The sequence below is a fragment of the Equus przewalskii genome, chromosome 7 (genome assembly GCF_037783145.1).
Source record: "Equus przewalskii isolate Varuska chromosome 7, EquPr2, whole genome shotgun sequence".
Taxonomy (NCBI): Eukaryota; Metazoa; Chordata; class Mammalia; order Perissodactyla; family Equidae; genus Equus; species Equus przewalskii.
In genome coordinates this window covers 90,325,615-90,353,474 of record NC_091837.1, presented here as the reverse complement: position 1 = coordinate 90,353,474, position 27,860 = coordinate 90,325,615, and the positions used below count along the sequence as shown (strand labels likewise).

At 39.7% G+C, this 27,860-nt stretch overlaps 1 protein-coding gene across 9 annotated transcripts in view; it reads left to right on the top strand.

The window, feature by feature from the left end:
* The window catches only part of FBXO15 (F-box protein 15), a 75,036-nt gene that overhangs the window by 1,303 nt on the left and 45,873 nt on the right, over positions 1-27,860 (top strand). For 3 of the 9 annotated variants that reach the window (XM_008525366.2, XM_070627895.1, XM_008525367.2), the window contains exons 2-8: positions 5,806-5,916; positions 8,333-8,437; positions 12,656-12,898; positions 13,456-13,665; positions 17,489-17,615; positions 19,113-19,195; positions 20,390-20,532. In XM_008525366.2, the coding sequence (XP_008523588.1) occupies positions 5,806-5,916; positions 8,333-8,437; positions 12,656-12,898; positions 13,456-13,665; positions 17,489-17,615; positions 19,113-19,195; positions 20,390-20,532 (1,022 nt within the window). Of the gene's footprint in view, positions 1-4,332; positions 4,613-5,805; positions 5,917-8,332; positions 8,438-12,655; positions 12,899-13,455; positions 13,666-17,488; positions 17,616-19,112; positions 19,196-20,389; positions 20,533-27,860 lie in introns of those variants that run through there. The other 6 variants (XM_008525369.2, XM_070627897.1, XM_070627898.1 and 3 more) reach the window with 3 other exon arrangements.

Below are 27,860 nucleotides of genomic sequence, written 5' to 3'. Positions count from 1 at the left end.
TTCTGCCTGTCTTCCTGTTTAAGTGCTAGGGCCTCTCGTGTTCTTGTTCTGGGGTCTAGAGACTCGTTTCTCCTCTGTGTCTCTTGGGGCACCCGGGAACCGAAGGGTAGTCCTCGTCTACAGTGAGAGAAGGCAGCTTTGAGGAGTGAGGTGAGGAAGGAACAGGAGGATGCAGCTGCTTTCCAAAAGGATCTTGACCTTACCTCCAAGGGGAATGGCTCATTTCCCAAAGTGGATGATCCAGCCCCTCAGAAGTATCAACGTGCTGTGGTTCTTTGCTAAATCCGTCTCGTCCTGTCATGAGTTGTACCTAGCTCTGTACCTATCATCCCAGTTATTTTACTAGGTGGAGGGATGATGCTAAGGACAGTTTGCGTCCTTGACGATTATCCTTTTGCTTGCAAATCTTCTTCCTTTATAGATATAAAAAGTCATGCGTTTTATCCCTTCTAATAAACCAAATGTGTAAGCATGAAAAAGGACTGTGTTACGTACCACTGCAATTAAAGTTAGTTTTTGTTTTCTTGAATCTCCAGAACTATGTCCTGTGTTCATCCAAGGGTGCATTACCCCACTTACTCTGGTTTCAGAAGCAGGACCCTGTACCTTAGTATTATGCTAATAGTTGGTTCTTGAGAATAGCTGTAACATGAGACATACCACAAGCCTTGTGACAAATAAGATGGTAACAGTGTCTGCAAAATTTCTTCTATTATGTAGGTGAGAAAGACTGGAATTTAAATAGGAAGCTTGAACTTTAAATCAATTTGCTACTATTACTAAAATTAGTTTTTATATATAGTGCTCTGTTAGTGGGAAGCAGAGTGATTTTTATGTGATGAGTCTTCTTTTACTTTATGAGTTGAGAGAACTTCCTGGTGAAATGATGTAATTAGAGTGCCTGTCATTGTGCCTTGCATGGGAGCCTGCATGTCAACCCGTGATTTGGTGATGCGTACATTCTTTTTGGTAAAGAAAAGTCAGTTGCTAAGAAAGATTATATCTAAGTAGGTGGTTATTTTTAATTCTCAATTCAGAAAAATTAAGTTTTAATAAGGAATCAGTGGTTCCCTTTTCAACACATAATGTGAATATATACAAACATCATAAACTGTAAGAAATATAGCGGAAAGCATATCAAGTTAGCTTAATTTCTATTTGGTCTAATTTCTTTGATTTACCGGATATTAAAAATCAGGCCCAGAAAGTAGATTTTTAAAATATTGAACTTATTCAAAGCTATCAGGCAAAATCTGTCGCTTGGAAAAAAAGTGTTTTTAAACTAAATGTCATCTTAGTAATTGTGTCAGCTAAATGTGCACTTACCTTTGTAGACCTAGATCTACAGGAGGCTGTGCATGTCACTTACCTACTTGTGAATTGTGTGACCGTTAGAAATGTGCTGTGGGTTTATTTTATGGAGAAATGGAGATTAGTTTTCAATTGTACCAAAAGCCATACTGATAAGATGTATAATATAATAATACAGTAGAAAGAGCTTTTGAAGGGATAGTCAGGAGATGGAGGTGTCTGGGACTCTGTCTCTAGATTGAGACCTTGAACAAGTCACTGTGATTGCCTTGGTAGAGTCTTAGTCTTTTGATCTATGAAATGTGGGACTCATGAGATCTATTTTAATTATGGAAAAACAAGCAGCAACAAATAGGCTGCACTTCTCAAACAGATAGGGGCCAGTGGGTGGGGGTGCATGGGGCATCTTCCCAACATGTAAGATTAATGCAATGGTTTTGGGGAAAAATGTTAAATCATTTAACCGGTAAGTAATACATTTTTATAATAAGACAAATACAGATAAGTTATCCAACAATAATGCAACATTTGCATTAATTTTTTAAGAGACGTCACAGAAATTTTGAGCTTTCTGCAGGCTGTGCCGCAGATTTTGAGGCACCTGGTACCCTAGAATGCTGTGTTTGGGAACCACAGCTTCAGCCTAAAGGATTGTGCTATGAAATTGTGATTCCAAACCTTCTTGCGTATGGGATTCTCTATTTTGAAATTAAAACAAGAACCCCCCCATTTATTACATATTCAATATATTAAGAAATATTAGAAAATGCATGGAGTTCTGTCCCTTCAATCTTCCAGCCCCAGTTTGAAAACAACCACCACCCAAAAACCTTCTAGCCTTGTAATCCTGTGAATCAGGGTAGTACCTTGTTGACTTTCCTTCCGGACGTCTTTTCTTTGTATGTATGTGTTTGCTTGTTCTCTTGAGAGAAATACAAAAATAAGGTTATATAGCATATACTGATATGACCTACTTTTTCAGTTGATATATTATTAATTTATCAGATATTTATCAAATGCTTTCTGCATGCCAGGCATTTTGTGGGTGCTTAAGAATCAGCAGTGACCAAAACTCATATGAAAGATCTGCCAATATGGAGCTTATGTTCCAGTGGTAGTTAATAAGGTAGGTAAGTGAACTGTGTAGTGTCGGATGGTGATATGTGTTAAGGAAAAAAATAGGGAAGGAGCATAAAGTGTGTGTATGTATGTAGAATATGGATTGGAGTTTTAGAGAGTCTGTAGAGTATGGATTGGAGTTTTAGAGAGCATGGCCAAAGAAGTTCTCAGTGAGATGGTGACATTTGCATGAATACCTGAAGGAGGTGAGAGAGCAAGCCGTGCAGACTTCTGGAAGACTTCATGAACTTATTTCTCTCTCACATGCTTTCGCCTTTGTTGAAACTGTCCATTTGAATTGGCTGAACATTGTTAACTGTATGGAGGCCATGCAATTTAACCAAGCCCTGTGCTGTTTCTAGCATTTTTCCTAGTGGAGACAACTTTGAGTTAGATGTTCTTGAGTGAAGTCTTTGGGCTCATTTTCTTGCCTTGGGATGTATTTCTGGAAGTGAAATTCCTGGCTTAAAAAAATTATGTGTGCCTCTCAAAAATCTCGATATACTTTACCAATTGGCTTTCCATACCGTTTGCACCAGTTCATGCTCCCAGCAGTGAATGCGAATGTTTATCTGTCTGCAGCGTAGCCAGCAGTTGCCGTTATCATTTATTTGGTATTTGCCAATTTGCTAGATTGAAACTGATTGATATGTCATATTAATTTACTTTTCTTCAGTTCCCTTGGAAAGGCCTAGGGTAATAGTTTTTAGTTTTGGGCATCTTTTGATTGAGGAAATACGTAATAGCAAAAAGCTGTTATCAATTTACTAATGCTTTTCAACAAATTTGTATTTGATTAACCATAGCAGTATTCATTTAAGTTAAAAAAACAGTAGTATCTATTAGTGAGAGACATTTCTCAGTCTTCATACAGTGTGTGTGTCCAGACTCCCAGACTTCTTGGCATGACCCTTCACATTTGCAGAAGTCTAAGGGTCACGGGTTGAGAACTCTGAATGGATATTACTTTTTGGTGGAGGGGTAATACAAATCCCTTTTACTTAAAGCTTCAGTGTTAGAAACCTTTGTTAACTGAAGATATTTTTTCTTTGAGTATGTAATACAGGTCAGTTTAGAATTTACAAGAATAGTTCACCACTTGAAATAAAGAATGCTTTCAAATCATTTTAAAATGTATAGTTTTAAAATTGTATATTGTGTTGAATAGTGCCTTCCTCTCCTCCCACAAATTCATGTCCAGCCAGAACCTCAGGATGTGACTATTTGGAAGTAGGGTCTTTGCAGATATTATTAGTTAAGATGAGGTCATACTGGATTAAGGTGGGTCCTAAATGGAATATGACTGATGCTGTTATAAGAAGAGACACACAGACATACACATACAGAGGGAAGATGGCTAGGTAAAGATGGAACAGGTTGGAGTCAGTTAGCTTAGTTGCCACAAGCTAAGGAACACCAGGGATTGTTGGCAACCATCAGGAGCTAGAAGAGGCAAGAAAAGATTCTTCCCTAGAGCCTCCCGAGGGAGCGGGTCCTCCCCACACCTTGGTTTTGCACTTTGGCCTCTAGGACTGTGAGATGATAACTTTCTGTTGTTGTAAGCCATCTAGTTTGAGGTACTTCGTTGAGGCAGCCCTAGGAAACTAATACAATCAGGAAATTGTATTTCACCTCTGATTACTCTGTTAGAACCAGGGCAGTGGAGTTGAAGCTTTTCTGCTGTGGAAATCTTTGCTTAAACAAAATTTTCAAAGGAAGTACAAAAATATATTGCATAGGTGAATTTTCTGATTAAAGGGGGCGAGTGCATTGCAAAGCTTTCAGATTAGCATCTCTTCCTGCCCTCTCCGCCTCTCCTTTCTATTCTGCAGAGCACAGATTGAAAACCACTGGCTCAGCCTCCCTGCTTTGCATTTCCTGGTACGCATTGGCTAGAAAGTCAGAGAAGACAAAAAGAACAATGAGTGCCTTTTGCTGAAGCTGGAATGGAGAGGCATGGGTAGCCTGCATTTTTTTACCGTGGTGAATTTGTTACCCTCCGGGATCTGCAAAGGTTACTGTGTTCCACCTCTCCTAGGTTGAAGTGCCATCATGCAGATGATAGCTAATGTTTATTGGGGCTTGCCATGTGCCAGCCACTGTTTGTTTCTAAAGAGAAAAATCTGCCAAGGGAAGAGAAACTCATTCTCCGGCTGCTCAGAACCACATGGGGAATCATGAGGTGATTGGAGTGCTTGCTGACGTGTGTACATCTTGGTGTGCCTGTCTCTGCAGGAGGGAGCAGGCTAAGTGAGGCTGTGGGCGATACACTCCCCGTGCTTCCTAAGAGCAGGTTGTGTTCGGGGTCCAGGGCCATCCTCTGAGTATTAGTCCAAGTATATCTAGGGAATCAGCCTCGTGAGAAAAACGAGGGTAGTTACGCTCTTGGTGAACCAAGTATGTGCTCTGAGCGCTGGTGTTGGAGAACTGAACGTGTAGACTGTGTCCTCCAGATATCATTTGCTTCAGTAGTGTGCTGGGTCGGGGGTGGGTCAATAATTGATTCACGTATGTGGTAAACAAGCAGCTTCCAGGGCTTCAGGAGAAATAGCATATCCACTAGGCGCTTTCTCCATGGGCTGCTGCCTAGAAATGGGAGGCTGTGAGCTCCATGACTTTCTGGGTGTTTCAGATCTCAGCAAGCTGCTGTTGAGTACTGCTGGTTTTGAGGACTGATTTTAATAGAAATTTATTTTAGGAACTTCTGAAAAGGACTAACTGCATAAAATATTATACCCTATTTCACTGAATCTTAAAAGCCATTAATTATAAGATTCACTATTATTCTATGTACCACTAAAATAAAAAAAAAGATGGCCAATTAAAATATATTCCATTGAATGTGAGATGTTAAAATGTGAACAGATTTGTGGGTGAGTGTTTGGTACTTCTGTGGCTGTGACTGCCAAATCTAGAGTTGGACCCAGTCGTATCCCTCAAAGGTCGGTGAAATTGTAGATCGTGTTGGCAGTTCTGGCTTACACATCTACAGGTTTTTTTTTTTTTTAACTCTATCGATGCTATCTTTATTGGGTTTCTCTTGTTGTGTTATTGAAACTAGCCAAACTGCTTTATCCTTTTTGTTTCCATTAAACACATTGTACGGCGCCTCTGTGATGTGCTCTAATAAAAGCAAGTTTTGAATCTTAGGTTTAAAACACACGAGAGTAAGTCCAGTTTTCAGGATTACTTACTCAGGACACTGAATGTTTCATAGTCCCTCCTTCCTTCCTTCTCACCTTGCCTTTCTTTCTTTGCAGAGGTGAAGTTTTACAGCGAGTAGTCTTTGGAGTTTATGAATCCTCTAAAATTTTATAGAGGGGAGTGGACAGTTCACCTTTCATTATAATTTGAATTTTCCATGTTTACTTTCAGGAATGGGCCATGTATCAGATATGCTGCAGGCTGTGCTACTCTGAAGCAACATGCCAGACGGGAAAGGCACTGCGAGAGAGCCTCTGCTGACTGCTCTGTGTCTCTGGATAGGTAAGTAGCAGAAGCAGTCTGCCACTTTTTTGGGGGCTGTAGGAATGGAGTTATTAGAGAAAGTGGTAACGCTGTATATACCAAGTTGCTATTTTGAGCTCCCTAAGAATAGAATTGTGTAGGAAGAATGTACAACATGGAGAGTTTGATATGAGTCATTGGCCTGTCACCACTATCATTATTAGACTAATTTTATGAAGCTAAACTTCTAAAAGTGACAAGTAAATTTAATTTTCCTTTTTTAAAAAAGTTCTTCAAAATTATTGATAAAGACCCTTGAAAAAGGAGGAAGAAGATTGAAGTCTATTTTGCAAAATCTCGAAAGGTCTCTGACTTTCTTAGCTTTCAGTGTTTTGGGAATCCATTTTGCCATGGCAAGATTCTGTACTGTGAACCCAGCATCGAGATCAGTAGAATCTTTTTTAAAAAAATTATTACTTGAAATTGATGCTGAGATGCCTGTGGATTTGTACTGTACTAACATCTATGGAACACCAACTACATGCTAAGTGTTGTGTGGAGCCGTGAGAGCTGGGCATTATTATAGATAGACTTTTTACAGTGGAGGAAGTAAGGCTCACATAATCTACATATTGCAAAATTCAGGTTCAAGTATAAATTACCTGATTTCAGGTTTTGGGCTTTTAATACTATATCATAACTATCTCTGCTAACAGTGTACATACTTTTAGTGTGTTATTAAAAAGAAATGAAAAGCCAAAAAGAAGGATTTAATTAAGGACATCAATTTAAGCTTTAAACTGTATACTCTGGGAATAGAATCTGTCGTACAATAATCTGATAGGAGAAATAGAACAAATATTCATTCAGTTAATCCATCCATCAAATATTCGAGGACCTTCTCCATCCCAGATACTGTGCTTGGAGCTGGGACACAAATGGCGAGCCACTCACATGTGTTCTCATGAGGCTTATGGTCTAGTGGGGGAGACAGATTAAAAAAAAGTAATGAATTATAAATTGGGATATGAACTATCAAGAAAACAAATGGACTTGTAATCCAGAATAGAGGGTAAGATGGTAAGGAAAGACTTCTCTGAGGAGGTGACATCTAAGCTGAGAACTGAAAATTGAGATTAAAGAGCTTGGGGAAGGGCATCCGGAGAGGGGAAGCCAAGTGACAGAGGTGCAGGAGCTTGACATGCTGAAGGAGCGGCGGGCGCTGGGCAGTGGGCAGTGAGTGAAGAGAGGGAGAGGTGGCCCAGATCAGGCCAGGCCTCAGAGACTGTGGGGAGGAGCGCTTGGGCTTTATTCACGGTATGGTGATTTTAAGCACAGAGGTGTGATGTCATTGGATTTCTAAAATTGTCTTGTTTACTTATTTACTTGTCTCCCTTCTCTCGAAGGACGGAAGATGGAGTGACATAGGCAAATTTGAGGCATATTTAGGGGTGTAACTCCCACGACTTGTTTATGAATTAGATGTAGGTGGGAGAGGAAAAGAGACGTGAAACAGGAATCTGCCACTATTGACTTGAGCTGATGTGCAAGCGCAGGTGCTGTTTGTGGGAAGGAAAGGCCTTGGAGTCGGGGGTGGGAGAGAGTTAGAGATGAGATGCCTAGGGCATGTGGAATGAGGATGCCGAATGGACAGCCGGTATGTGAGTCCAGGTCAGGGTGAGGTCTGGGAGGAGTCTGCAGCCACGGAAATGGACGCGATGTCTTGTGGAGAGAGTGTAGACATGAAAGCAAAGGGGCTCAGAAGCGAGCTCGGAGGAACTGGGACATTTAGAACCAACCAAGGAGCCAGGAAACACCAGTGAGGTCCAAGAAACTGAGGGGGGGTGGTGTTTGTGAACCAGAAGAGAAGATCGCTGTGAAACAGGGAATGGTCAGTTAAGTGCTGCTGAGAGAGGGAGAGCGGGAGCCACGAGGGGCTTGGTGCTGCGGTGAAGCCCCAGCAGAACAGTCGCAGTGTGAGGACATGCAGGATGAGGGTGCATGAGAGTGGCTGAGGTTAGGTGCAAAATTAGTTGATACTTTCTATTCCACTTAGTGTGTTTGTTTTTTTGGAGGCGGGGGGATTCTGTGTTTTGCTTATTAATAGTTAAGAATGCATTCTTTGTCTCGTCTGTTATTTCCATTTATCTCCCCAATGAATAATACGTACTTTCATGAGGGAGGCAGTGAAATCCTGCCTGTTGATTCACAGTGTGAGAATGTGATCAAAATGCCAAGGAAGTTAGCTCTTTGTCCCCTTGGTGTCCACACTGGTTTATGTCATGAGAATTATAATAACCAGAGCGTATCAATCGAGAAAACAATTGAAGATGAGGGTGCCTCTTGTACAGCAAGAGTCTGTTTATTGCCTTCTATTTGGAGATGAACAGCCAGTTTTCTGGGTAACTCGTAGGTTAAACACTGGCCCGCCTCTCTCGTTTCTCCCCCATCTCAGTATGCCTTCAGAAATCTTGCTGAAGATCTTTTCCTACTTGGATGCTGGGACCCTACTGTGTACCGGATGTGTGAACAGGCGCTTTTACCATCTGGCCAATGACAAGTAAGGAGAAAACCAACTCTCTCTGTCATGTTTTGATGGCGTTTTCTGGAAGTTGTGAAGACCGTAAGAGCTTTTTAACCAATTTTTAAAATTTAAAAGAACTTTGAGTTATTTTTAGACAGAGACATAATATGTCTCATGCTTTAGTCATATGATATAATCTTCAAAGATTTGCATTTATTTGCTTGAAGAAAGGAATATCCTTTGCATGAACTGAGAAAGATCAAACTTGTTGTTGGTGTAACTATTGGAGAAAGTGGCTTTTAGTCTGTTGGCCAGGAAGACTTGCTGCGTCTGCCAGAGGCAGACGGGCTTAGCCACACAGTCTCAGCCTGCCTCTGGCTAAACCTGGCCCTGGGTTGGCAGAGCAGGCAAACTGCTCTGCTGGCAGTCAAGCAGATCCTGAAGAAAGAAGAGGACGGGGCTCCGTGAGGTGTATTTGGGGAGAACCCAAACTTGCCAACCGTGGCCCCTTGCTCTGCAGGGAGGCGTGAAGGGGCTGCAGAGAGGTGAGAGTGCTCTACCACGGGAAGCCGGCGGAGATGAGGTGCACCCAGCTCACCTGGGCTAGTAGGGGACAAGGGGCGAAGCCCCTTCTTCTGTGTTGTCACTGTCATCTTTGTCTGCAGCTCAGAATTTTATCTTGGAGGGTGAGACAGTGGAATCCTCCTAACTTCTGGTGAGAATTTTGTGGCTTACAGCTGAACATCGTGGCTTTTAGGTCCCTCTCTCCTTAAGATCAGTAGATCAGACAGATGTCATTCCCATGTAGACCCCACATATCAACCAGGGAAGAGTCAAGATAAGTGAGGATGCAGATTTCACTGGTGGTTTGTTTAATAGATAAGGATGTGGATAATGACAGAGGGAGAGTGGTAATGCTGTTTAATCTTGGAACATAGTGGGCAGGAAACATTATCCGGTGCCATGGTTCTCACATGCCAGTCACAGAATGGCTGCAGTAGAACCAGCTGGATCTCTAGCCTGCATTTCTGGAGATTTTAATTAATTCTATGCTCTGGAACCTATATTTTAAAAATTTCTCTAAATCATACTAATGACAGTCAAGTTCTTGTAATGAGAAGGGGACATATACCATTCTGGGGTTGAGAAGGGTGGTTTTTCATATCTTTTAGTTTAGAAGAATGTTCCTGTATGAGAAAACGTCTGTCTGTCTATGTCAGTATACACACACACCCATCAGTGAGTGAAATAACGAGTGAAGTTCTTGACCAAGTTTCTGGAATGAATGTAGAGCAATTTTTATGTGTCTCTTCCATGATGACCTTAAGAAGAGATGAAGGCATTCACTAAAACAAAGTGCAGTGAGCCATTTTTCAAGGAAGGGGTCAACTAAGCGTCTAAAACTGTAGCTTTTTGGAGGATTCTTACTTTATTTAAGGGTAGAACTCAGATTTAATTAGATAAGCTGATAAATTATAAATTTCTTACTTTCTCTGAATATCACCTCTCTCTGCTTAACTTTATAGGCCTCGATGGTGCAGGCCTCTCTGAATTTGGCACCATAGCTCTAGTCATATTCATTGCATACTTTTAGTAGTAATTGTGTATCCACGTCACTTTCTTGGATGTTGTTCTTTAAAAAAATCTGAGCTTCTGATGAAATTGCATTCATGTTTTTCGTTTTCAAAGGATAAATCTTAATTGTGTAAGTTGAACTGTATTGTTAAGAGTCATAGTCTGCCTTCATAAAAGGATGTATTAACAATCAAATGTGTAAACAGTAGATGATTTTGAAAACTAATGGTATTTTCTAAGTGTTGCTTCTGAAGACAGGACAGGAGCATGCCCTTAGTCAGTTATACTCTTGACGTATGAGGAGACACCTTTGAAGGGTTGGGGTCTCCCCACACCCCATTACATCAGTGGGGCCTGCCTCCCTGCCGTGTGTGTTACAGACATCAGTGTGAGCACAGTTTCTGCGAGGGGATGACAGGGGAGCAGCATCAGGCTGGATCTGGATTATCACAGGTTGTTATCATCTGGGTTTTTATTTTCCATCCCTCTGGGAAACACTGTTTATCAGAACATTAAATTAGCCCCATTTGCTGAATAACTTGTTGGATTGGAGTCTTTCTGTGCCTGACTGATAGTCAGATTAGATAAATATGCACTTGTTCTCAAATCCACCTTAGCTTTTTAACAGGACCGGAGCATTTGGTGATCAAGAAGTGAATGTTTTTGGGTTTTGGAGACGTTAAAAGCATCTTAAACTTCATATTTGTATTTTATAAATAGTCAGGGGGAACAATCTACACAACATTTTAATTCTGTAAGATGTTTTTATTCTCTTTAGGCCCCACAGTAAATTCAGTACGATAATGTATGTGAAAGTGGTTCTTCGTGCAAAGGTTAGGTGTAGTTATAACTGGAGATGTGTGGGGTTCGTGTTCTGCTTCCCCTCTCCACGGCAGTGTGTGTGTGTGTGGTTTGTGAGTGCTCCAGCAGGTACAAAATAGAATCAGCCATGGTTCACGTAGTGCTGATGGGAGAAATTTGAGGTTCAGTGAAAGTCTTGCTAAAGCGAAGGATCACTTACATGGAGTGAAATGATGAGTAAAATAAAGTCGATGAAAACACCAACAAGCTTTTATGCAAAGGTAGTTTTTAAAAGTGTCCATTCAAGGGATTTTGATGAAACAGTTTTGTTACCCAGATGTACTCAAATAATCATCATTTTGCATCTATTAGCTCACATGTGAAAGCCTAGACATTTCTGAACTGAAAGCATAAATGCTTTAAGGGGAAAAGCATGATATAAATAAATGATTTTGTGGGATGAGAAATGACTTTAAAACTCATACTTAAAAGAGATGTCAGTAGGAATCTGATTATGTGTGTTTGTCCATGTAATGCCTGGGTCAAGGAGATGTGTTCCCAAGTTGTATGTTTGAGAAATGCTCCTTTTCTGCTGCGGTGCTTTCTGGATGACTGAAACAGTTTTTACCCTCCAGAGTCTCTGTGGCATCTCCCATGGACCTCCTGCAGTTCAGGATCGTCCCCTTCTATGGGGAAATCACCCTCTCCCAGCTGCCTCTTGGCCGTTTCTCCCTTATTGCACTAAATAGAAATGTGGGGACATAAATTAGCAAATAATTAAGTTTATTTATGTAAAATTCACCTTTCACATTAGGAAATTGATTTTAACCCCTGCCTCAGTTTCCCCCAAGAGAAGTTTACTTCTCTTCCCTGATGGAGAGCCTTGGCTGGGAGAGAGGCACCCTGGGCTCAGTTTTGGCCCCTGTTAACTGCCACTGCTCATGTGGCTTCTTGTGGGCCTCTCAGTGGTGAGTTGGAGGGTCACAGACTCTGAGCCAGAGCTGAATTTGAATTCCAGCATTGCTTTCTGAATTTCGATAAAATTATTCTTTCTTTGAGCCCATTTCTTTATGTTACTGATGAGGCAGTGAAGTACAGGGGATGAGAATGTGAGCTCTGGTTGAGGCTGCGTGGATTCAGCCCCGCTTCTACCACTTACTCACGTACACAGACCTGGGCCGGATCACTTTGCATCTGGGCCTCAGTTACGTCGTCTGCTCAATGGGGACAATAATGGTAGCTACCTCATGGATTCGTTGTGAAGATTAAATGAGTTAAGGTATGAAGTGCTGAAACAAAGCTGAACATAGAGTGCTGAAAAAATGTTAACTGTCATTGTTAGTTGTTATTAACAACCTTCATTTTTTTCTTTGTGCAAGTAGTTCATGCTCATTGTTGAAAATTAAAATATACAAAGCAAAAAGAACATAGAATTCAGTTACTGTAGACATTTCTCTCTGTGTGTATGTATGTATATATTCTTTCTGATCTTTTAAAAAAAGTATATCTTTCAAATAAGATAGGAATCCCGTTGTATACACTTCTTCCATCCTCTTTTTCTATAATAGATCTCCTATTCAATTGTTGGTGTGAGAAGGCAGTAGTTTGGATGATCCCGCATAACATGAGATCACTCATTTTGACTTGACCTTGGAAAACAAGCTTTTCCTTTTTGTTTGTGTTTCTGGGGTTGGTGAATCTAAAACACTTACCTCAAACTACAGTTCACCTTCACATGTGAACAAGGGCATATGGTCAGCTTGACTTATTCATGGAATTATACTAAAGATTATTGTACATCTCTAATTTAATATATTGCTACTACAGGTGCATGACAGTGTCTCTTAGACAGTTAACATATTTCCTCTTTTCCCCCAGTTTTATTTGGATCAGAATCTACTCAACTGCCTTTTCACCTAAGAGATCTAATTGGAAAGTTAATTCAGTAGAGAAGACAGCTGTGACTATGAACTTATTGTCAGTTGAGGATAAAGAAGCTGGATATTGGAAGAAAGAATATATTGCAAAACAAATAGCATCTGTAAAAGCAGCACTAGCTCAGGTTCTCAAACCTGTCAACCCTTACACAGGCCTTCCTGTTAAAACCAAAGAGGCCCTCAGGTATGCAGTGGCTTCTTAAGAAGGGGCATCGTGGTTATTTGAGAGTACTGTTAGACATTTAAATATGCAAATGCTTTAAAAAAAGAATGATAGTATAAGCTTAAAGTATTGTGTATATAGGACATGTGCAGTTCATATTGTGAGGGACTGTTTATTTATGTGTTTTTGTGTATCTATAAAATACCAAGTATTTTCCCATTCCGTATATATGGGCTGAAGGTTTTATGAAAAGCAGAAATAACCTAGTAATTTGCTCTAGTAAAGCCAGGAGCATTCAAGGCACCTCTCCCTCTGGGTGGAAGCTTTGTCTCGCTTATCTGTGTATTGCTTGTACCTAGAACATTGTTCCATGAATGTGCATTTGGTGAGGAGAAAAACTCTCAAGACAGAACTGTTGGTGAAATGAAAATTAACATTGAGCATGTTCTGAGAACTTTGACTTTGGCTTTTAGGGAACTAGATGCTTTAGAAATGATGTGTGAAATAGACATTAGCTTTTCTTTTTTTTTTTTTTTCCCATTGAGGCAAACATTTCTAGCTTGCTTTTCTTTCTCCAGAAAATCTGGTTTAGGTTGGGTAATTATATTGAAAGAAAAAAGTGGAAAAGAGTACATGATGGAGCATGTTGATCTTTCAGTAAATGATTCATCAGTTACAGTTGTGTGGTATGGCAAAAACTGGCCACTTCTAGCCACATTGTCAACCTTAGATTTGTGTGGTGTGACACCAGTTTTTATGGACCGGTCTAAAACCCCCATGAAAAATGGGTAAGTACTAATTTGGGTAAGAACATCTTACATATAAATATTAGTTGGCGTTACTTTTGTAATTAAAAAATACTACCAGTGCATTTTAATTTGATTGCATCTTAAAGACTTCTCTTTCATTGTGGATCACCATAGAATAGGAAAAGAATAGGTTTATCACATTTATGGTTAGGTCTAAATTTAGGTTCCTCATATCTTTGTTATCTATAATGGTTAGGGAATGATATTCTAGTTAACAAAATCTCCTGGATGATTTGATGGCTAACCTTGTGAGTTTTAACCATTTTAACACAAAGATATATAAAACTGTTATGTTTTCCTTCTTTAGTAAATGGTACAATAATCTTAATTTAAACATTAGATCATAAAGTCATAATAATTAGTTGTTTTTATGTGATTTTCTGTTTGACTTACTATATATGTGGCCTTGTGCAAGTAACGTACTCTTTCTGTGCCTTCATTTTCTCATCTGTAAAGTGGGGTGGCGATACACACATACATAAATACACACGTGCTGATAGTGATGTATTTAGCATGCATGGTCACTGTGAAGACTGTCAAAAGATTTCATTGTCAAGTGCATAAATCACATACGTATGTGTCATGTTGCTGATGCTTACTGAGTACTTATTGTTATTTTGTCATGAGGTGGCTTTGTGCTAAGTACACAGTCATTATAAGGCTTGCGTCTTGCTTTTACCAGCGAATCTCTCACGCTCATTTTTCTCACCATGTCGTTTTCTCCTAAAAGCTGAACTGTGGCATGTGTAGCATCCTGACCTCCTGACCAAGGGAAGTATCTTTGTATAAAAGTCATGGCAAATGCAAAAGTGACAGCTGCCTTCTCCAGCGTTGGTGTCCTGCTCTTGACCACCTCCTTCACTGTCTCGGTGTCCTTTGATGTTGCGGTGGGATTTACCACGTTATTGTTCTTACCAGCCTTGTGTGCTACAGTCCCACCCACTGGGTTCTCTCACACATGTCCTTGCTATGGAAGGTGTTGAGCTATCTCACCTTAGGGCCTGCTGTCTCTTTGGAGGGACACTGTTCGTGGTTTCCCTGGATAGGGACACATTTTTGCAATTTAACACCTGGGATCCTTGTTTGTGGTTCCTCTCTCTGGTGCTGGTTCTTTGAGGATTGTTTTAGTGATTGCTGATCTAGCTGTCAGGCTGTGAATGTGAGAGTCTCAGACTTCTTAGTGCTGGTAAATCCAGGTTTTATTGTATTCTCAAACTGTCTTAATGCTATGAAGAAAAACGTGTGAAATACTTTCCCTGATTATATTACTGCAGATATTTTAGAAACACGGTTACTTTTTAAAATGGTACCCTTATTTGGATAAATCTCTGAAATTTCATGTGATATTATTGATGAACACCAGATTTTTCTAATGCAGAATTTAGGTTTTATGCTTAATGAAATTATGTTTGGAGAATGAGTGCACGACGTTTGTACTAATTTGACTGAACAATATGTTACTTGGCATATCATGAAATATTGTTTATAGGTATTAAGACAAAATTGTTAACATCAATTAAAATGATCATGAAAGACTAATTTAAATGGATAGTGTTGAATTGTAAAGCTCAGTTAAAGAGGCTGTGTTTCTGAAAATTGTCATCCAGGTCAGGAATACTAGATACTGCAAAGTGACAGAAATGCTAGAGTTCACTGGGAATGTTCATTTAATGTAGTTTATTTAAATTAAAACTCAGTGGACTTCAGTCAGCATTTGATAAACAGTGGTAAACAAACCCTGAGAATGTTTTTCAGGAATCTGTCTTATTGGCACTTTTATTGCAAGTTTGTAAGCAAATGCTTTCATCATGCAAAAATACAAATCCTTGTATGCATCTGTGTGACAGTGAGGGAGAGACTTGGTGGTTTTTAGTTCAGTCTTTTTTGTTTCCTCCATGAGAATTTTTTCAAGAACAGTGAAAGCGTTGTTAATGTAATTTGCAGTTTGAATTTCCCTGTAACTTATACCTTTCTAGTCAGACTCATTAAATTTTCTCTCTTGCCAGTGTTCTCCATTCTGTAGTTGATGCTATACCTCCCCAAATTTGTGAGAAATGTTGGGTAAATATCAGCCTTAGTTTCTCTCTCAGGGGCCCGTGAGGCTGGGGCAAATGGAGACCCAGCTCCTTCTCTGTGGATCTGTTTAAACTGCTCTGGGGCCGTGTTTCTGAGGCCACTCCAGCTCTGGGCACACTGAAGAATGGCAGGAGGGTTTTCACACCCTCCCGGCCTCGTCTGTCCACATTAATAATGAGAGTAGCAGTGACTGCTGCTTATTGAGTGCCTGGTGTGTGCCAAGTACTCTAGTAATATTTTCTCATTTCCTTTTCCACTCTCCCCGCTTAGGTGGCTGGTGGTCTCCCCCTACACAGGTGAAGGCAGTCTGAGATGGTCTGGAGGGTTGGAGCTAAGGTCTCAACTGTGGTTTCCATGACTCCACACTTAGATTCCAAACCCTGAGTTCCACTTCTTCCCAGTATATTCTACCTATGCTGGCCCTCTTTTTAGATTATCCATCACACGTATGCTCACCTACCGCCTCTCCCTACCTAATGTGTTCTCAGCACAAGAAGTTCTCTGAAAATTGAACAAGGGAGTGGGGAAGTCTGGTAGCTGTGGATCTGGTTTTGATCCTTACAGGCCCTCTGCTTTGAAACAGTGCCACAGCTGAACTCTTTGGTTTTTGAATTCTTTTACTGAATGAACATTTGAATACCTGTCGCCTGCTGGCTTGTGCCTTTGGTGTTGGAAGTGAACTCTTTTTTTTTCTCTCTTTTCACTTGAGGACGATTGGCCCTGAGCCAACATCTGTGCCAGTCTTCCTTTATTTTGTGTGTGGGACACTGCCACAGCATGGCTTGATGAGTGGTGTGTAGGTTCAGCCCCTGAGATCTGAACCTGTGAACCCTGGGCCACCAAAGTGGAGCGGGTGAATTTAACCACTATGCCCATGGGCCAGCCCCTGGAGGTGAACTCTTGAATGCAATGTGGCCCAGCTCCTTAGAGACTTTCTTCTCTGCTCTGCTCTGTGAATTGACCATTGAGATCTCCCCTCTCTTAGTTTCCTGCACTGTCCCTGGGTTCCTGGGAATGACAGACCTCTATGTCTACCATTATAGTGCTTACAGAATGTTTCACTGTGTTGATTTTAAGTCTTAGGATGAATGGGAGAGTTGAGTTCTGTTTTCTTACACATCTAAGTTATTTACTCTTAGACACTAATTCTAATATAGAGTTCACAGTGTATCTCCTTTATGCAAACACTCATGATTTGGGTTTAAATTTATTTTCTAATGTTTCGGTTTTCAATATCTCTGAGTTGCTCTTGATAATAACTTTAAAAGGTATGTCTGCTTTCACATGGCCCGCTGAGAACACTTGCTGTTTTGCCATTTAAGTATTTCGTCTTTGCTTCTGCATTATTTCCCTCACCTAATTAGGAATACATAGGGAGAAACCCACTGTGCTGGGTTTGAGGGGAATGGACAAGAAGACAGTTCTTCCTCTTCCTCACCTACATGATTCCTCAGTGTGCTTCTGACCAGGCCACTGAGTTGACAGTAAGAGCAAGAAGGAGGGAAGAAAAACATAGTTGGGAGAGGAATTTGGATGTGTCCGCTTTGCCTTTTATTTATACAAGTTCTTTGTGTCCCCCTGCCCCTTGACACGTGCCTTATTAGCAATGTGCACATTATTAGCATGCTCTTCCAAAGTATTTTTAGATACGCTAAAGAGAATTGACAACATTGAAGATGTGAAAGCTCATTTATTTCTTTCCTTTCTTTGGCATGGATGTTCAAAGACCTCGATGGCATTCTTTAATTGCAAAGTACAATCTGAGTAATTTAACTGCATCCACCATGTTTGGCTGTGACAGACTCATTCGGATCTTCTGCCTAAACCCAGGCCTCCTGGTGGGGCTGTGGAAGGTAAGATTTGAGTCCCTGCATGTACTGTCATCTCCTCACTCACAATCCCACGTTTACTCACCATTATGCATCATATCAAGAGTATAGTCCTTTAGACTTCTCACTAACTGCATTCCCTTTTACCATCTTACCAGCTGCATTTTTCTAGCTAAGTGACCCTCTGTTCCATTGGGACTACTCTGCAGTTCTGCTGTCACTAGTGATAAGCTACCTATTCCTGCCTGGATGGTTCTGTTCACATTATTGCTTTAACATCATGGGGTCTTCCCCCTTTCTCCTTCCAGTCAATCCGTGTTCCTTTTTTCTGGTCCTTTCTCTGCCAAAGTCTCTTACTGTGCGTTGAACCTGGCAGTCCCTCTAATGTATTTCTGATCCTGTAGACACTGAGTGTAACCTGCCCTTCAGGGTAAAGCGTCTGAGGAGTTAGCCTTCCCACTCGGTGAGGTTTTTGTTTTCGCTGGCTGAGCCTGTTGCCTAGCTCCCTCCTCTTGGGTTGTTTTCTGGGCAGTCACTTCAGTGAAGAACGTAAGAGTGTGATGTGCCTCTGTACACCACAGGTTTGTTTAAATCTGTGACTTTGGCCTATGGATGTTTTAAGATAGTAGCTCACAAATTTGATTCTGAGAATAGCAGCACGTGTCTCTGTATGATGATTAGGTAGAACCAAGATCTACAGCAGCAGCCTCTCGTACCTTTTTCTTTTCTCAACCTGCTATGGTAGTCACTGTTTCTTTCCCTCCCTCCCTTTCTGTGTGTGGTGGTGGCTTGTGGGCAAGACAGCAGGCTGCTTGCTTGCCTTTTATTAATTCATCAGTATATGTTGGCCCACATAGTTATGAGGACTTTGGTTGATCTGATTGTCCTCTGTCTGGCTACTTGAGAATGGCACCCTCAGATTTACCATTCTGGGTTACCTACATTGGTCAGTCCAGCTGTGAATTTGGGGAGAAATAGGTATCAGTTCCTGTGCAGCCACATTTTCTGCTGCTCAACCTGATGGGTGAGTGAAGAGTTGAATCTAATCACCCCCGCTGGGTTTGCCAAGTCAAGCAGGTACTCGAGAGAAGAATGTTATGCCACCAATGTTAAGTATTTGTGGAATTAATCTTGTATCTGTGAAGGTCTTACCAGTATTGTCTTTATCTTTGAACAGAATTTGAAACAACCTGGAACTAACAATATATTTTCACCATCATCATATGTAATACAGTATTTTGATGTCTCACAAGTTAGTATGGGAGACATCCTGTGAACATTTTGCTATTGCATGCTCTGCATGTTTGGGTGAATTGTGGTCTTGCTGTCAATATGACAAAGAAGTCTTATTAGATAGTAATAATGTATTAGCAGTAATAATGCATTAGCACCGTGGTGATCCTAGAGTTGTAAGAAACTGCATTTGTCTGTAAGATGAATGTGCTGAGATCTTCACAACGACCTTGTGAAAAATTAAAATATTTCAGTTGAAAAATGTATTCTTTTTAATTAACTTTTCAGAGGGAGGAAGAACTGGCTTTTGTTATGGCAAATCTTCATTTCCATCACCTTGTGGAGAGGAGCACGTTAGGCTCAGCCACTATGTATGTATTTGTTTGTGGTGTATTAAATTTTTGTACAGTCGATAGAACGGATTAGAACTTGATACCATCTTAGTATCCTGAGACTAGCTACAAAGATATTCTGTTTTTAATCAGACACAAGCCAACAGGCATAATTACTTAGCTGTTGCTAAAATAATTGGATTATTTATGAGTACGTATTTGCTTTATTTGTTCTGGGATCATGCAGTGGAGTTTCCAGACTAAGACAGACTAGGAAGAAGGACCTGGCCACCCATTTCTGAAAAGGCTGGCCATGAAAGCCCTATGAATAGTAGCAGGTCATTGTCTGATACAGTGCCGGAAAGTGAGAGTGGCGCCCAGAGACCAGGCAGGGCTCCCATCTGCTGAACACAGGGTCACGAGAGGTCGGATCCACTCGACGGCACTAACAACGGCAGAGGGTTAGGTACCTAGTAGACTATTATTTATAGGGGCAGGAGAGCTTCATTACTACAAGATGCCGGTGCATCAAGATGCCTCAAGTTCTTTGCACTAATGTGAATTTCCATATCTTGCAAGACACACAGAACCCTGGCCTGTTGGGTCTGGCCTGCAGATGTGCTTTTGCTTGGTTTGTGCAGTGCATGTCTTTTAATGAATTTGAAGGTCTTCAGGTAGGGACTGTGCCTTCCCTTCACTGTAGCTCTCACCCTTCCCCTAGGGGCTTAGACCGTCCCATATGTGTTTTATTTATTTTTATTATTATCTGGAGAAAATTAATGCTTTTGAGTTGTTCCCTTATGTCAGAAGGCTTTTCTTACTGAGTAGAACTTTGTTTGTTGTGGCTTGGGGTCTTCTGCCCAGGTCCCTAAGCTGTAGGTCTTGTTGCTGCATTTTCCTGCTGAGCAGTCCTGTCCTCTGATACTGAGACCAACGAGGAGCAGAGCTGGCTTTGCAGAGCTGCTGCCCTGGGGCAGACCTCAGAAAGATGTTTGCCTGTGAGGCCTGTGGATGCCTACGGAACACCTATCTTTGACTGTTTTGTAGAAGTTGGTAAAAGGAACATGGAGCAGTTTTTTGAGTTCGTAGTATTGAAGGTTCTTGGGAATCCTATAGAGGCTTGATAGGAGCTGTGCTTTGAATGGATGTTAATTTTTTAAAGAGTATTTTCAATCCAAACGTTTTATCTCTGGTGTTGACAAATTTGTGTGTATATTTTGTTTTGCTTTTTAGCCCCTACGAGCTGCCTCCTCATAGCCCCCTTTTGGATGACAACCCAGAGTATGGACTGCATGGCTACCAACTCCATGTTGATATGCACAGCGGTGGAATTTTCTACCTGTGTGGTACATTTCGCAATCTCTTTACCAAGAAAGGTGAAACTAATTGAGTTTTTGTTTCAGTATGAAATTAAAAGGTTGGAGAGAACAGAGAACCAATTTTTATGTCCAAGTTAAGAATTGTCCTCCTAACTGGTCACTTTATCGTTGTTCGGCCCTCTGTCCTCTCAGACCCTCTCAGTATCGTCCAGGACTTGTGAAGTACCTTGGCCAGATCTCATCTCTGTAGCTTCTGGCTCTGTTTCCTTCGTCACCATCACTTTCGACCTTCTTGGTGTATTTTATACTCATCTTTTCTACAGATATGTTCCCTGTTGTTTGGCCTCCTCCCCTCCCCCACCTTCTTCCCTGCTCTCTGAAAGGAATTTGGTAAATTTGCCAGCTGGGCCAGAGTAGCACCTGTCCAGGATAAGAATAAAGAGAAACCAGCCCTTCTGTATGTAGTGCATCAGTGTTTATTGTGCTTATCAAGGCTGCAACAGAGACTGGGGTAGACAGAGAAAGGAGGGGACTTCAGCCAAGTGAAAGAAAAGAAGGGATGTAGGAATGTGGGAAAGAATAGAAGGCCCCCCATTTCAGTTTGTGTGATTGTTTCCTCTTGCTAGCATTCCTCTGTATCCTATAAACGGGAAGTTTGGTGTAAAAACTTGCATAGATTGAAGTTTAACATTTTTTGTAGAAACATTTTATAGCAGAAATTGTATACTTTATTTTGAAATATCCTGTTTCCCAAAATTCTTTCACCTAATGGATTTGACATCCGTTATTAGTCCTTGCCTAAGTCAGTTTTTTGTTTGAGTTTAGAAAATAGGGATTTTCTAATCATGTCATTATTTCTACATTTATTAGCTGAGCTTTTGTAAAGAACTTTTCCTCATCAACTGGGTGAATGCCTATAACAGCAGGGTAAATCCTTTAGTCCCTTCCCTTTAACTGCCAATTTTAGATTAAGAAATTGATGTAATAGTTACCTCCTATGATGGAAATGATTTTGAGCATGGCCTTTTTCTCTCTTCCCTCCCTCTTTCTTGTTTAGTGTCACTTTGGACTCTTGGATTTTTATTTATTCAATAATTTATAATCAATTACAGACAGTATTCTTTTTGAAGCTAAAATTATCCCCGGTTAGGTCAGTGGGATCTACTTCAGACTGGGTTCTGTGCCCTACTGATATGCTTCCATTAGTTTTTGAGTCTTTGCTTTTTGACTCAAGAAGATTTCTAGGTTTTTCTGTGCTTGATGGCATTTTTAATTAGGATTATGTCAAGTGTATGTATTAATGTGGGGTGAATTGACATTTTTGTTGTTGAGTTGTCCTACCTAAAATGTGAAAGCCTTTCAGTTTCTTCACAAATACTTTTGTGTCTTTTCGGAATGTTTCAGAATTTTCTTCATACCAGTTTTGCACGTTTTTTGTTAAGATTTTTTAGTATTTTATCTTTGCTACTTCTCTTCCATAATATCTTCTAATTATTTTGTGATGTCTTTGTGTGGTTTTGGTCTCAGGCCACTGCTGATCTCATAGAATGAGTTGGGAAGTTTTCCTTCCTCTTGAATTTATTGGGGGTTTTTGCATAGAATTGGTGGTATTTCTTCCTTAAATGATGGATAGAGTTCACCTGTGAAGGCATCAAGACCTGCAGCTTTCTTTGTGGGAAGGTTTTTAACTACAGTTTCAACTTGTTTAATAGATATAGGGCTATTTAGTTTATCTATTTCATCTTGAGTAAGCTTTAGTATTTTGTGTCTTTTAAGAAATTTGTCCATTTTATCTAAGTTGCCAAATTTATGGCATAAAGTTGTTTATAATATTCCCTTATTGTCTTTTTAATGTCTGTAGAATCTAATGCCAGCTGCTTCCTGAATGGTAATTTGTGTCTTCTTTCTTTTTCTCCTAATGAGAATGGCTCAAGTTTATCAATGTTATTAATCTTCTCAGGGAATCAGCTTTTGGCTTCATTGATTTTCTCTATTACGTTTTGTATTTCATTGATTTGCACTTTGATTTTTATTATTTCCATTTTTTTCCTGCTTACTTTGTGATTTGCTCTAGTTTTTCTAGTTTCTTAAGGAAGAAGCTGATGTCATTGATTTGAGAACTTTCTTTTTCTGATATAGAGACATTTGTTGCTATAAACTTCTCCCTAGGTACTGCTTTAGTGGCATACCACACATTCTGATATGTTATTTTCATTTTTTTTCACCTGAGCTAACATCTATTGCCAGTCTTCTTTTTTTTTCTTCTTCTTCTCTCCAAAGCCCCCCAGGGCATAGCTGTATATTCTAGTTGTAGGTCCTTCTGGTTGTGCTGTAGGATACCGCCTTGATATGGCTTGATGAGCGGTGCTGTGTCTGCACCCAGGATCTGAACTGGTGAAACCCTGGGCCACTGAAGTGGAGTGCGCGATCTTAACCACTTGGCCATGGGGCCGGCCCCTATTTTCATTTTTTTTTTAATTGCAGTAACATTGGTTTATAACATTATATAAATTTCAGGTGTGAACATCATTATATTTCAATTTCTGTGTAGACTACATCATATTCAAAGCCTATTTTCATTCACTTTAAAATGCTTTCAGTTTTCCTTTGATTTCTTCTTTGATCTATGGATTGGCTTGAAATGTGTTCTTTAGTTCTCAAATATTTGAGATAAAAGTCTATTTTCATTCACTTTAAAATGCTTTCAATTTTCCTTTGATTTCTTCTTTGATCTATGGATTGGCTTGGAATGTTTTCTTTAGTTCTCAAATGTTTAAGATATTTCTGGAGATTTTTCAGTTACTGATATCTAATTAAATTCCGTTGTGGTCAGAGAATATGCTTTGGCTTGAATTCTTTTAAGTTGATTAAGACTTGTATTATGTCTGATAACACAGACTGTTTTGGTACATGTTCCACGTGTATTTAAGAAAAACGTATGTTCTGCTGTTGTTGAGTGGAGTGTCTTATGAACATTAATCAGGTAAAGTTGGTTGAGAGTGTTGAAGTCTACTGTATCCTTGTTGATTTGCTGATTGCTTGTTTTATGAATTATTGAGAGAGGAGTATTGAAATCTCCAACTATAGTGGATTTGTATATTTCTTATTGATGTTCGATCAGTTTTTACTACGTGTATTTTGAAGCTCTGTAATTTTATTCACAAACATTCAAGATTGTTATGCCCCCCTTGACTAACTGACCCCTTCATCATCTATGAGATGACTTTCTTTATTCCTGGTAGTATTCTTTGCTCTGAAATCTGTTCCATCTGATATAAATGTAGGCACTCCAGCTTTCTTTGACTAGTGTTAGCATGGTGTAACTTTCCATTCTTTTACTTTACGCCTATTTGTGTCTTTGCATTTGGTCAATATGCTTATTAAGTCCTTTATGATCTATGATAGTCCATCTCTTTTTTCATGCTATTTATTTGTTGAAAAAATTGGATATGTTGTTTGTCTGTACAATTTTCTGTGTTTTGGATGATTTTTCTCCCATATTTCCTATACATTGGTAGTCATATCTAGAGGCTTAATCATAGTTAAATTTTTCTTTTTTTGGCAAGAATACTTCATAGGTGATGCCCTGTATTTCCCATTGCAATTATCAGAAGGACACAGTATCTACTTTTCTTTTTTTTTTTTTTGAGGAAGATTACTGCCAGTAACTACTCTCAGTCCTCCTCTTTTTGCTGAGGAAGCCTGGCCCTGACCTAACATCTGTACCCGTCTTCCTCTACTTTATACATGAGATGCCTACCACAGCATGGCTTGCCAAGAGGTGCCATGTCCTCACCTGGGATCCGAACCGGCAAATCTTGGGCCGCCGGAAGCGGAAAATGAGAACTTAACTGCTGTGCCACCGGGCCAGCCCCTCTACTTTTCTAAATATTAATTATATTAAGATGATCAGTGGGTTCAAGGATTTTTCAGCCTGCTCCTATGATAAATTCCTCCATGAATGTTTACCAAATGATGGGTACCTATATCCATTATTTTATTAGAGATTGCACAATGATGACTCCCTACTTCTATCACTCTATGTGTATTCTTTCTTTGTGTATTAGCTAGGATTCTTCTGTAAAGAAGAGTTTTCTCTTATTAACTATTTAGTTACCATGAAATATAGTTAGTACAAGAAAGGTGGGGTACATGCTTGAGTCTTTTTCTTTATTAATTCACAAAATAGTGAGTTAATGCTCTAACAGTCTTCAAAGATGACTTGTAAGTTTTTTGGGGGTAATGGATTAAGAAATATTGTGTACGTGTTTTAGTCTATTTGCAGTCATTATTATTTGTATTGTTATCGTGATGGTCAGATAGTCCTGTTATTGGTCATCTGCTCCTGTGTTCTTTCGACATGACTCTAGTCATCTTTGGTAGCTGGCTTGTGTTCTCACATGACGAGATACCTCAAGCTCATCTTGTCTGTTTCCTGCCCAGACCTGGAATTGTCCATTTTCCTTAGTGGTTCCTTTTAGTTCCCACTACACTATGGTGTTTAGAGACCATAATCTGGATCCTAGAGATGCCTGTTACTCTTGGGTTTTCATTCCTTTTAGGGTTTTCAATAGGCAAAGCTAAGAAGTTTGAAAATTTTATAATGGAAAGAAATAAATCATATTCATTTAAATTAAAGATCTTAGGGTTTTTAATTAACTTTTGAATTTATATCTTGTAGCTGTCTTCTTATTCTGAAAGTCTTTGTTCCAAACTGCATTACAATATATTATAATTTCAAAATAACAATGCTGATATTATTACTGATAATAAGCCTATGGAATGTTATTTAAATTAAGAATTTCCTTGTAATTCTTTGTGTGCTTAAGATCAATTATACTAGAGATATAAAGTTAAGTCACTAACTTTGTCTTTGTGCTATCACTGATATACAATTAGAGTGATTTGTTTCAGTTGAGTTTTCAGGATTGCTTTGTTTTTTTTGGTACATTTATAAAAGTTACATGCCACATTGACACGGTGCCAAAGTTTGAAACTATAAAACAAGGTCGTTCAGGGAGGTTTACTCTTCTTATTCCTTCACTCCTGTTCTTTCCTTCCCTCCACTGGTGACCCTTTATTTTAGCTTTTGGCTTATTCTTTAAATGTTTCTTTCTGTATCTATAATGCTATATATCAATGTATTCATATTTCTTCCATTTTTTTTTTTTTTTTTTAGTAAGGCACACTATACTCTCTTTTAAGTTCCTTGTTTTTTCCCGGTTAATATATTCTGGAGATTACTCTTTAGAATGAGATGGAGACCTTTCTCATTCTCTCTTTTTAAAACAGCTGTGTAGTTCGTTAATGGCTTCCAGCTTTGCTGTTACAGATAGTGGTGTAGTGAACAGCGTTGTTCACACACCATTTCATAGTTTGCCTGCTTGTCTTTGCGATGCTTTCTTAGAAATAAGATTGATAGAGCAAAGGGTAAATGCATATATAATCTTGAAGGACACTAGCAAATTCCTCCTATGAGAAGGTATTTCCAACTTAATTGAGGATGTTAACTTAGTAAGATGTTTTATTACTAAGTATGTTTGTTCTAGGTTTTGTTATGTCTCCTTACAAATGTGTTCTTTATATTCCTAGAGTAGTTGGATTTTTAAAAAAAATCAGGAATCATTGTTAAGTATTATCAAATACATCTTGGGGCAACTATTGATGATCATATGATTTTTTTCTCCTTCATGCTATTAATATAGTGAATTTCAGTAATATATCTTCCAATGGTAAGTATCCTAGAATCCCTAAGATAAGCTCCTCTTGTCATATATGTGCTTATTTTTAGTTACTCGTTTCAGTTATTTGGTATTTAGTGTTTTTCCATTGAAACTCACAGGTTAGAGTATCTGTAGTTTTCATTTTTTACTCTGTTTCTGATCCAGTCATAATCAAGTTTTCCTCTTTTCAACCACTCAATTTTAGTATTTATATGATTTCCTAGAAAATCGTTTATTTTCTTTAGGTTTATTTTGATCCTTTTCTAGCTTCTTTTAGCTGGTTGCTTAGATTGTTTAATATTCAGGTTTTCTTGTTTTTCTTCCGTGTTCTTTCTGCTGTGCCCAGAATCTTGGGCTTTCAGAATTGGGGAGGAACTGAAAGGTGATCTAGCGAATGACTCCTCCTGGGCCTGAATTTGCTTTGCCCTGGGAACAGCCCACCCAGTTTTGTGAAGGTGTGAACATTTTGCCTTTCATTGAGCCCAAGTTGGTTTCTTTGTACTTCGCTTGTTTACCTTTATTCTGGTATTTAAAAGAGAAAAAAATCTCATCCCTCTTCCATTATACACTGTAGAGGGTGCTTCTACATGCCCCGGTCTATACCCAGGGTACAAACTGTCTGCCCTCTGGGCTGGTGTAGGGAGAACTTAGTCTCTGGCTCTCTGGCTCCAGCCCTCATGTCTTCAGGGGCCCTCACTTCCAGCAGTTCTTGTCTGACATGACCTACACTCTCCTCAAGAGCTTCGTCACCGTGTTCTCCAGGGATGAGGTCTGTTAGGTCCAGGTCTGTCTTGGAGGATGTCTAGAACTTCAGAGAAGAGTCACCCTCTCTTAAACAAATGCAGCATAATGTTGCTTAAGCTTTGTATGCATTCCTCATACCTGGGCTATGCCCTTGATAATGATGAAGTCGATAGTGACAGAGAACATTTATGAGCACTTGTTATAGGTTCTTGCTAAATGTTTTATATTTATATTATTTAACTTAATCTTCATAGCAGGTCTGTGAGTTGGGTACTATCATCTCTGCTGTTATTGACGAAGCAGCTGAAGCTGGTAGTTTAGGTCAGTTCTCTAATCATGTACAATGCACGGCAGAGCTCCAGCCGCAACCAGGCCCCTGACTCCAGAGCCGAGGGTCTTAAACACTGGCCTATAGCATCTCACTTGTGTTTGTGCTTTTCAGCAATGTGCTTCCAGAGTATGTCCTTGTGTGTGTGACTCTGTCTTTTCAAAGTGTTGGCCTCCCAAGGGTGGTCAGCTAGGGCCCTTCCTGCTGCCTTGCTGAAGCAGCAGCGTTTAAGCCAATTTCCTGTTAATGCTGATAAACCCCTGAGAAGGTTAGATGATTATTGTAACATAAGAGGCTGGGTAAAATTAAGGAGGATGGGAATAATTCACCTTTCATCTGTTATTTTCACAATAAGAAAACATTTTCATCATAAGAAGACTGCACGAGACTCAAGATGCATTTCGTCTGCGCGTGGTTCTGCGATTAGGAATCAGCAGAGGGCGCTGTTGCTATCAGAGTCATTCTTACATTTAAAAAAAATACAAACTCGAATGTCCTCTACAGTTTTTGAGAAACTCTCTTGTGGTACTATGTGGTATATTTAGTAAATTCCAGCTATGTCATTGCAGTTGGGGATGACAGCACTTTGC